The sequence below is a fragment of the Microtus oregoni genome, unplaced genomic scaffold (assembly GCF_018167655.1).
Source record: "Microtus oregoni isolate MIOR12 unplaced genomic scaffold, Mior012 000027F_ref0000203, whole genome shotgun sequence".
Taxonomy (NCBI): domain Eukaryota; kingdom Metazoa; phylum Chordata; class Mammalia; order Rodentia; family Cricetidae; genus Microtus; species Microtus oregoni.
In genome coordinates this window covers 18175268-18184867 of record NW_024543086.1, presented here as the reverse complement: position 1 = coordinate 18184867, position 9600 = coordinate 18175268, and the positions used below count along the sequence as shown (strand labels likewise).

The 9600-nt window shown below is 54.3% G+C and overlaps 1 protein-coding gene across 2 annotated transcripts; it reads right to left on the bottom strand.

Annotated features, from left to right (window-relative positions):
- Positions 1–1017: 1017 nt before the first annotated feature.
- Positions 1018–6567, bottom strand: Mcrip2 (MAPK regulated corepressor interacting protein 2). Of its 2 annotated transcripts, none has more exons than XM_041676332.1 (5): positions 6419–6567; positions 6210–6339; positions 1925–2052; positions 1584–1685; positions 1018–1357 (listed from the first exon to the last, which is right to left on the bottom strand). In XM_041676332.1, the coding sequence occupies exons 1-5, from the start codon at positions 6468–6470 to the stop codon at positions 1287–1289; spliced, it is 483 nt and encodes a 160-aa protein (XP_041532266.1). In that variant the 5' UTR covers positions 6471–6567; the 3' UTR covers positions 1018–1286. The 2 variants fall into 2 exon arrangements, with proteins under 2 accessions (XP_041532266.1, XP_041532267.1); XM_041676333.1 differs by lacking the exon at positions 6419–6567 and adding an exon at positions 2895–2995 and having other exon boundaries at positions 6210–6308.
- Between the last annotated feature and the right edge of the window lie 3033 nt (positions 6568–9600).

The window sequence follows — 9600 nt, the reverse complement described above, 5'->3', positions numbered from 1 at the left end:
CTCACAGAAGTCCACCAGCCTCTGCCTCCCAAGTGCTGGGATTAAAGACCACCACCGCCTGGCCTGCCTGACCTCTTAGATTCTAATATTAATGAAAATAAGAAACCCAAGAGGAGACTAGGTATCACCAACATTTCTGGCAATACCCCTTTCTTGCTATTTAATTCTTTATGTGGCAGGAAAAAAAGAAAAAGAAAAATGCAACCCTGTACCCATAGCCAGCATCACCTGACTCTTAGGGTCTGATTTTGGAGTCTGTCAATTGCCAAAAAGAGGTAGTAGAGTCAGATGGGATAGCTTGGGTCTACATACTTCCAAAGTGAGCTGGTCAAGGGCCCCATCACTCTGGTTAAGCCCAGCATGATGGGGCATGCCTTTAATCCCAGCAGTTATGAGTTCCAGGCCAGCCATCTATATCAAGAATAAAAACAAACAAAATAAAGGAGAGCTGGACAAAGCTGTAACTCTTGATACTTACTCCCAAGGGTAAAGAGATAGGATTACAAGGGGATGCTGACACCCAGTCTATAATCCCAGCTATTGGGGAGGCAAGAGGATCAAAAGTTTTAGACGGGTGGCACATGTCTTTAGATTACATATTGAGACCCTGTTTCACAAAGAAGAAGAAGGAGGAGGAGGAAGAACAAACAAAAAACAAAAAAGCATAGTGGTGGTGGCACACTTTAACCCCACTCTGTGAGTTCGAGGCCAGCCTGGTCTACAGAGTGAGTTCCAGGACAGGTTCCGAAGCTACAGAGAAACCTGTCTTGAAAAACAAAACAAACAAAAAAACAAAACAAAACCAAAAAAAGAAAAGAAAAAAAAAAGCAAAGGAAGAGGAAGCAGTAGCGGTAAGCAGAAGGCTGGGGATGTAGGTCACTGGTAGAACACAGACTTCACATGATAAAGCCTGAGTCCAATTCTGAGCATCACAGAGTCTGAGGCTGAGAACGAGAGAAGCAGACACACGACCCAACACACATCCCCCTGGGTTCCCCAGGCACAGACTCTCAAGGGCAGTTTTTCAACTTTATTAGCCTGGACTCTTCCCTGCTAGCCCCAGGGGCTGGTCCCTGGGCACAGTGAGCAGGACTGAGGTTAGATAGGTTTGGCCTCTGGCTCTGGCAGCTTGAGACAGCCAAGCCAAAGGAACGACAGGTGCAAAAGTCCAAATGTTGGCACTTCAGGTGTGGCCGGTACCCAGCCAGGCCACAAGGTGGACCAGCGCACCATGGTCCTCTTTGGGCAAAGGGTCCACTATGGCAGCATTCCTTCCTGGACAGGTGTTAGGAACAGTTGGTGATCCTAGCCAGGAACTGTTGTGCCCACCACTCATCCAGGTCAATAGGTACAAAGTCTGTGGGTAGAAGAAAGGCTGGGCAGTGGTGCTGTTTTCTAAGCCGGCCGGTACCTCTGCCCTCCAGCCGACCACAGCTTCTACCTTGGATCCCAAGCATAGCACTCGATGGAAAATGGGGGAGTCTGGCCCAAGTCTTCCCTCCCCAACCCGCTAGGGCTAGAACCTGGTGGAGAGGTCGAGGTCAGGGGACTTGTGGGGATACAGGGCGTGGGGGGAGGCTCACTCTGCAGCCGGGGATCAGGAGTGTTCTCTGCATACTGCACAGGCCGTGGGCCGCTCTCATCGGCAGGGTCGCCATCCAGCTGTCGCTCGACCTGCTGCCAGGCTGTGGGGGAAGGACAGTTAGAATGAACCAGGCCCCTGGCATCCCTACCACCCCAGAACCTGGTGGCCACCTTGGATGCCAGCCCAGCTCGAGGAATGGACATGACCAGGTAGAAAGCCAAAGAAAAGTCCGGCCCTTGGGCTGCTAAGAGGCAGGCTATAGTGGGGAAGGACAGGGCAGAGCCAGGGCCACACTACTGGGATTCTGTGGCCTGAGCCATACCCCCGGTCCCTTACTACCTTCGGACACAAATCGGACGTTCTCCTCGTGGGCCAGTGTGTAGGTCTCTTGGGCTCCCTCGAGGGATGGAGATGTGGTGAGGGGCCGCCGGCCATTCACTCGATTGAACACAAGCCTCGGCCCTGGACTGTGGGAGGGTAAGAGAGAGATATAGTTGGCACAGCCAGCTCCAGAAGCGACTCTGAAGAGTTCAAGAGCAGCTTCAGCACATACCCACTGCACCTGCACAGGCACAGACCCAAACTAGACCCTTCCTTAACCACACAGCAGCTGCCCTTCGCTGCAGACTCTGAGCCTTCTCCAGCTCAGCTCACACCTGTCACTCTGCACCCAGGGAAGGCTGAGTGACTGTAAGTCAGAAGACGCCTCAGTCCTCTATCCAGACCTCTGGCAGGGTCCCACAGAGTACTCCTCCACATTCCCAAACTCCCAGCCAGGCAGGCTTCCAGGGGCATGGCTCCAACCTCTGCCTATTCAAAACTCTAGCCCATCCCCACCCACCAGGCACAGACACCCCCTTCTTCTAGAGATGCCCCACAGACCCAGTCACTGCAATAACACCCCCACTGTTGGAAAACAAACGGAACAAGGAGGGGTCAGCATTTGCCCTTCCCTCTCCCTGGCTGCCCCCAGGCCCCAGGGAGGTGAGCACAGAATGCTGGGGAGGGCGGTCTCTGAGTGGGAACAACACGACCTTAAGCCTGGCCCACTCCTCAAGGCTAGAAAAAAGGGGCAATTTGAGTGAGCTGTCCCCCACATAGCCCTGTGCTGCATTCTACATTCAGGGAGGAGGGGCAGCTGAGCACAGCCCAGCCATGCAGGCCCAGGTTAGGGCAGGAATGTGCCATCGCAGTTGGCTGGCTGGTGGCAACTGGCCAAGCCCTGTGCTCATGAAGCCTGGGATGGGGCCATGGGGAGAATGGGGCCGCACCTACAGCAGGAGGTGGGAGCCGGAGTCCTGGGCTGCACCCGCCACTCCGCCAGGCACTCGCGGTCCCGGTAGGCCTGCTCGCCTTCTTGGGCTCAGGTGGCCCACGCCGCTCTGGGTTCCTCCTCAGGTGAGAGGGGCACTAAAATAAAGAGGAGGTTCTTGAGGGGCACAGGGTCCTGCCAGCCCTGGGGCTGGCAGGGTCTGGCGGCTACAGAAAATCTTAGATATGCAGGTGGAGACCACAGGGAGGCAGGACTCCTCCCAGACGCATAGGGTACCTGAGCATTTGGTGAACCAGAGGGCATAAAGGCATTCTTAATGGAAGTCCCCCCCTTGCCTGCAACCACCTACACCCCAAAAGGGTTCACACTTGAACGCATGAGGGCTGGACATGTGTACTTTTTACATGTATGTTTTCGTTTTGTTGCAGCCGGGTCTAGACTTACAGAAATGGCCCTAAGTATCAGGACATGGGTAGGCATGGACTACCACGCCTCACTGAGGCTAGGGTGGAGGTAGGTGTGGACTACCACGCCTAGCTGTGGCTTACTCCGATTCTTAAAAGAAGGAGATCCCAGCCAGAGGCTGTGAATAGCAAAGGAGCAGGCTGGTGACCCTGGAGCTGCGATGGGGCCCCAGAGGGCAAGGACTACAAACCCAAAGCTAAGCCCTTCCCCGCCCCTGCTTGGAGGCCACAGTTATGTAAGACAAGGCTCTTTAGGGGAAAGTGCACCAGTCCCAGAGTGCACCTGTAACCACTCCTGGGGACACTGACTGCAGTGCCAGGACGGAGTGCCCTGCAGACCTCTCGTGTACTCTTCTACCCCCTCAAGGTGACCGGCTTGTCACCCATTTTTCAGTCTGGGAAAAGAAACTTCCTGCCTGTGTCACCCAACGAAGAGGATCAATTTCAAGATTTAGCAGTATCTGTCCCTTGCGCTAATAACTTTGCCTCAGCCCCAATTCTCTTCTGCCTAGTGCTCCCTGAACATTCCTCCACCTGCTTCTGGGGGGCAGGTGGTCAATCACGTGATCTCATCTGGAGTCTCTCCATCTGTCTCTCTCTCTTTTTTTTTTAAAAATATTTATTTATTATGTATACAATATTCTGTCTGTATGTATGCCTGCAGGCCAGAAGAGGGCACCAGACCCCATTACTGATGGGTGTGAGCCACCATGTGGTTGCTGGGAATTGAACTCAGGACCTTTGGAAGAGCAGGCAATGCTCTTAACCGCTGAGCCATCTCTCCAGCCCTCTCCATCTGTCTCTTGCCAGGAGAAAGACTATGTCAGAGGCCCCCACCTCCTGGCCATCATTATGGGCAGCATGCATAATGAGTGGGTTGAAAGATTTGAGATTTTATTACATGCCGGCAGGAGGATGACCAGGGCCTCCCATGTTCTTTCCTTCTAGAGCTGGCCAGAGAGAGAGAGACAGTAGCTGAGGCTCCCTGGAAGGCAAGACTGGGAAGATGGTGGTGGACAGAGGCAATTTTGATGGCCTTAAGAAGATACAGGGTGCCGGGCGGTGGTGGCGCACGCCTTTAATCCCAGCACTCGGGAGGCAGAGGCAGGCGGATCTCTGTGAGTTCGAGGCCAGCCTGGTCTACAAGAGCTAGTTCCAGGACAGGAACCAAAAACTACGGAGAAACCCTGTCTCGAAAAAATAAAAAAAAAGAAGATACAGGGTTAGATGTGGATTTACTTGTGGAAGCACTATAGGAGCTGGACAGTATCAGGGAACAGGAAGGGGCAGTTACCCAACAACCTTAGAGGAAATAGAAAGGACACCTTGCCCTGTCTCCTCAGCTCCTGGAGCCCAGAAGTTCTTGGAGTCAATGTCCCTCAGGCTCCAGGGATTCTGCTGGCAGCTGACAGGTGCCTCCAGGCCTCCACACCAGTTTAGCTTCCTGCTTAGATGAAATAGCCAGTGGGGTGTCCCTTGCAACTTCGAGTTGTGGAGAATATCACTACCTTGTCCTACTCCTGGGCACCACGCCACATTGCCACAAGCCTGTCCTCGCTGTCCCTCAACAACGAAGATTTAAAAGGTGGTTTCCCAGATAAGAGATGAGCTGGTCACCAAGGCTACTCCAGCTTCCTGCTCCCTGCTTGGGTGACCACTTTGTGGTCACACCCCTGCACCACCACAGAGTCCTCCCAGAGACTAGGGCAAGGAGGACATAAGCTATGATCAGGAAGCCCCCAGGCTCATCCTGTCCCCAGGACAGACCTCTGGGTGAGAACTTAACATTCACAATAGAGCAGAGCCACCACCATGCCTCTCTAGTTGGAAGCCCTCACCTCTACCAGAACAGCAAACACAGTCCACACAGGTGTCTCCCACCCATGGCATCTGAAGCGCAGGAGCAGAGAGAGAAGAGTGGTAGACCCGGGGCGGCGGTGGCCTTTAATCCCAGCACTCAGGAGGCAGAGGCAGGTGGATCTCTGTGAGTTGGAGGCCAGCCAGGTCTACAAGAGCTAGTTCCAGGACAGGCTCCAAAGCTACAGAAAAATCCTGTCTCGAAAAAACCAAAAATAAAACAAAACAAAAAAAGAGCAGTAGATCCAATCACACGGACCCTCCAGCCAGACTCTCCAGCCGAGGCTAGTCTAACTCTTGGCCTCCTTACAGATTATCCTCAACTTGGGGTCCCTGTGAGAGCCTAGGGTCCTTAGTTGGTCACATGCTACCTATACCAGAATCTTGAGCCCAAAAGCCTACATGCTGCAGAGATCAGGAGCAAAGTCTACCGGCACAGGAAACAGTAAATTAAGCCAAAGAAGTATAAGGTTCAGCCTTGAAGGAGTGGGATCACTTCCAGGTCACAGTAGCTGAAATCCAAAGTAGCCAGGTTTGAGCTTCCCTGGGACCCTGGGCACACTGCTGGTTGGGAAAGTCAGGAAACGGTTGGGTCTGACAGGTCCTGGCACCTGCTGAGGAGGAGGGCTCCAGTTCTCCCAGGATGTCAGTGAAGGGCAGGGACTCTGATAAGGCCAGCGGGGGAAACACGTGCACTTTTTCTGCAAGGACAGGGCCTGAAGACCTTGAGGGCTAGAGCCTTGGGCAACTTTCCACAACTTTGACCTCGACCGCTTCCCAAGGGGTCCAAGTTAGCGGCCCAAGGTCGCCAGGTCCCTCGGTCTTCGGTACCTGCAATCCTTGACCGGCAGGAAGCCGGCAAGGCCCCACGTGGCCACCAGGGTCCACTCAGGCCAGCTGGCCAGCGGGCCCACGAGTGGCCAGTGAGTCGAAGCCCGCGAGCCGCTCGCGCCCCGCCCCCTGCCCGACACGACGTGTGGTCCCCAGCAACCTTCTCCAAGGTCACCCTCGTGCCGGGCGGCCCGCTCACCTTGCCAGGGGCCAGGGTCCCTGAGGCTGCACCGAGGGCTGCTCCCGCGTGTGTAGCGCGGTCGGCGGTACGGGCTGCCGGCATTTCAGGAGCTCGCCGAGCCTGCTCTCTACCTGCTGCTGCGTGGGACCTGCGGGCCGGGCGGAGGGCGCGTCAGCCGCCGCGGCTCAGCGGTCAGGACGTCCCGCCTTCCCGCCCAACCTGCGCACCTGTGCGGCGCTGCGCGACCAGCTTGCTGGGCCCCTTGGTGATGGTGTACATGGTGCGCCGTACCGCCTGCCCCTGGCAGCGGTTAGATCAGGCAGGCACCCTCCACCAGCTTCACTCTGCGGCCCCTGGGGCACAGCCCCTTTAAGGACGGAGGACAGACGGGGAGGGGCGGAGCGACCCATACACGCCCCCTGCCCTTAAAGGAACCGCGCCCACTGGGTAGCCTTTCCAGCCCTTTAGAAAATTGGCCAAGCCACTAGATTTGAGCCGAGCCAGGGGCCTGGTGCACTCACCAACGAGTACGCCAGACTGTAAGCCATCTCCAGATTGGAGCACTGAAGCAAGCAAGCAAGCGCGTGTGTGTATCTGTCTGTCTGTGTCTGAGATTTCTGGGGAGGAAGGCTCTTCGAGTAGGGGAGGGGCTTCTGTGTGCTGGGGTTCTTTGAGCTGGAGACCCTGTGCAAACCCTGAAATCAAGAGTATATTTGAGGCCTCTCAGCCAAGTGCTTGGCTAAGCCTGGATTGATGGGGTCCCCGTTGTCTTGGGTCTGCTTAGACTGGATGGTCTAAAAGGAGAGGTGTGTTTAAGTACATTTGAACTTCTGTGACTTTCTCCAGTGGACAAGAAGGACATCAAGGCTGCCCTACAGGGAGCCAGGGGAAGACCAGGAGGGTATAGAACTCAGGGGATATCCCATCCTAGAGTACTAACCTCTCCTCCAGGTTACGTCCTGAGCCTTCCTGGAGGGGCCCCTTTCCCAACGACTAGGGAAGCTGGAAACCAGATCTCCATCAGGTCTGTGGGGAGAGCCATGGAAAGGTTTCCCAGCATACCTTGATGGAATGAAGAACCCCAGCATGAGTGGAAGCAGCCTGACCCCCTCCGGTTGTCCTTAACAACCCATATAAAATGAATGCTGAGCTGAGAGCTGTGAGGGCCTGAAATGTATCTCCCAGGACTTGTGCCCCTGCCACCCGGCCTGAAGGTCCCTATTGCTGTATCAGTCTGTGGAACCAGGGACAGAGGGAGGCAGGTCTTTCTGCCAAGACTTGGGCCACTCAAGCAGGAAACACATTGAGGAACGGGTGAGGGTGGGTAGCTGATCTACCTCAACCCCAGAGTACCTCAAACACCTGTGTGGCTTGCCAGTGGCACTCCAGGGGACAGCTACCCAAAAGGGCCAAGCGGCCATGCTTCTTCCATCCCAGGGCACTCTGGTCCTGTGTTATCCAGAGGAGGGCTGGAGAGTAAAGGCCTCCCCTTCTCCAGCTCTGTGAAGACATGTACTAGGGAGGCATGAGAAATGTCAACTCTGCTGAGATAGGACACCCACCGATAGACCCAAGAATGCCATTGAAGTCGAGTCTGTGACCCCCTGGGTTTATTGGGGTCACTTGTTGGAGCATGTAAGAGCACGACTCTCTTGAGGCTGTATCACTGAAAAGCCCACCACAGTGCCGATGACAGCTCAGGAAAGCTGAGTCGCTGGACCTGTTCCCAAGCCTCCTCTCTCCCAGCAGTTGGCCCCTGATTAGATAGAGAGCCTCTGGGGAGGGTGCATGTGAATCTTGAAGCTTTCCTCAGCTTCTCAAGATTCAAATTGTCTTAACTTCTTGAGCCTTAAGGGCTTCCCTCCTCCATCCAGGAGGGAATGTTTCAATCCCCGGGAAGTAACTGTACACCAGGCCTGTGGAAAAGGTTGCCTAGCCGGTGGTGGCGCATGCCTTTAATCCCAGCACTTGGGAGGCAGAGGCAGGCGGATCTCTGTGAGTTCAAGACCAGCCTGGTCTACAGAGCTAGTTCCAGGACAGGCTCCAAAACCACAGAGAAACCCTGTCTCGGAAAAAAAAAAAGGTTGCTTAATCTGTCCCCCCACCTCATTGCCCCCAAGCCCTGCCCAGGGAATCCAGACCTGGGCATGTATGGGAAGAAAGGGCCACTCCTGGCCAAATTGGTTCATTCCCACTTCCACAATGCCTGATCCACCCCCACTAGCAACCAAACAGCCAGTTTCTCCAAGGCCACTGAAGCCCAAATCTGGTGGCCTTGAACATGCTGCTCTTAATCACTCATACCCAGTGGAGGCAAGATAGCATACTGGGTGTAGTGATATTTATATTTTAATAAATAAAGCTTGCCTGAAGATCAAAGAGTAAAACAGCCCCAGCCCCACTGGTCAGCCTTACAGACCAGGTAGCGGTGACATATACCTTTAATCCCAGTAGCTACACTTGTTTGCCATAGAAACTGGCTGGTAGTGGTGCATGCCTTTAATCCCAGCCCTAGAGAGGAATATAAGACTGGAGGAGACAGCTCTCACACACAGTCTCATTCTGAGATTCCTGGAGGCAGGATCGCCATTTCAGACTGAGGTAGAAGTAAGAGTCAGTGGCTGATTGTTTTGCTATTCTGACTTTCAGGTTGAACCTCAATATCTGTCTCTGGGCTTTTATTAATCATGCTATACCTGGGGGTTCATGCTGGTTTTTGCAGGTCCCCCTGGAATGACAGCCATACTGAGGGATCAGTAGGCTCTGAATGAAGCACAGTAATGGGGGTACAGGGCCTAGTGTGGGGAGTTTGCATAGCACACACTGACAGGAGCTCTTTGGTGACAGCTTCTCTACAAAGGAGTTCGCAACCCCTACTAGCTACTACCAAAAGCCTAAAGCCCAGCTTCAAAAACCTCATCAATGGACAAATTCAGTCTTTGCTTAAATAATTGTTGGCCATAACTAGAGGGCAAGGTATCTATTCAACAGCTGCAGCAGAAGCCCACGGGTGGGCGCAGAGGTCCTTAGAAGTCCTCTCAGGTGGGCATGTTTGGAGGCTAGGGCATAGGCAGGTGAGGCCGGGATGAGGAAATCCAGTGGTCCCTGTGGGGCTGAGGAGATGGAAGGACATGCTGGAGGGGCAGACAGCCTGTTAGGGGTTGATCTCAGCCGTGAAGTCTTTTTTTTTTTTGGTTTTTCGAGACAGGGTTTCTCTGTGGTTTTGGAGCCTGTCCTGGAACTAGCTCTTGTACACCAGGCTGGTCTCGAACTCACAGAGATCCGCCTGCCTCTGCCTCCCGAGTGCTGGGATTAAAGGCGTGCGCCACCACCGCCCGGCCCGTGAAGTCTTTCAAGATGCGCTAAACCCTCTGCTGCAGGAGGATGGAGCCTTGGTGAGGTACCGGCT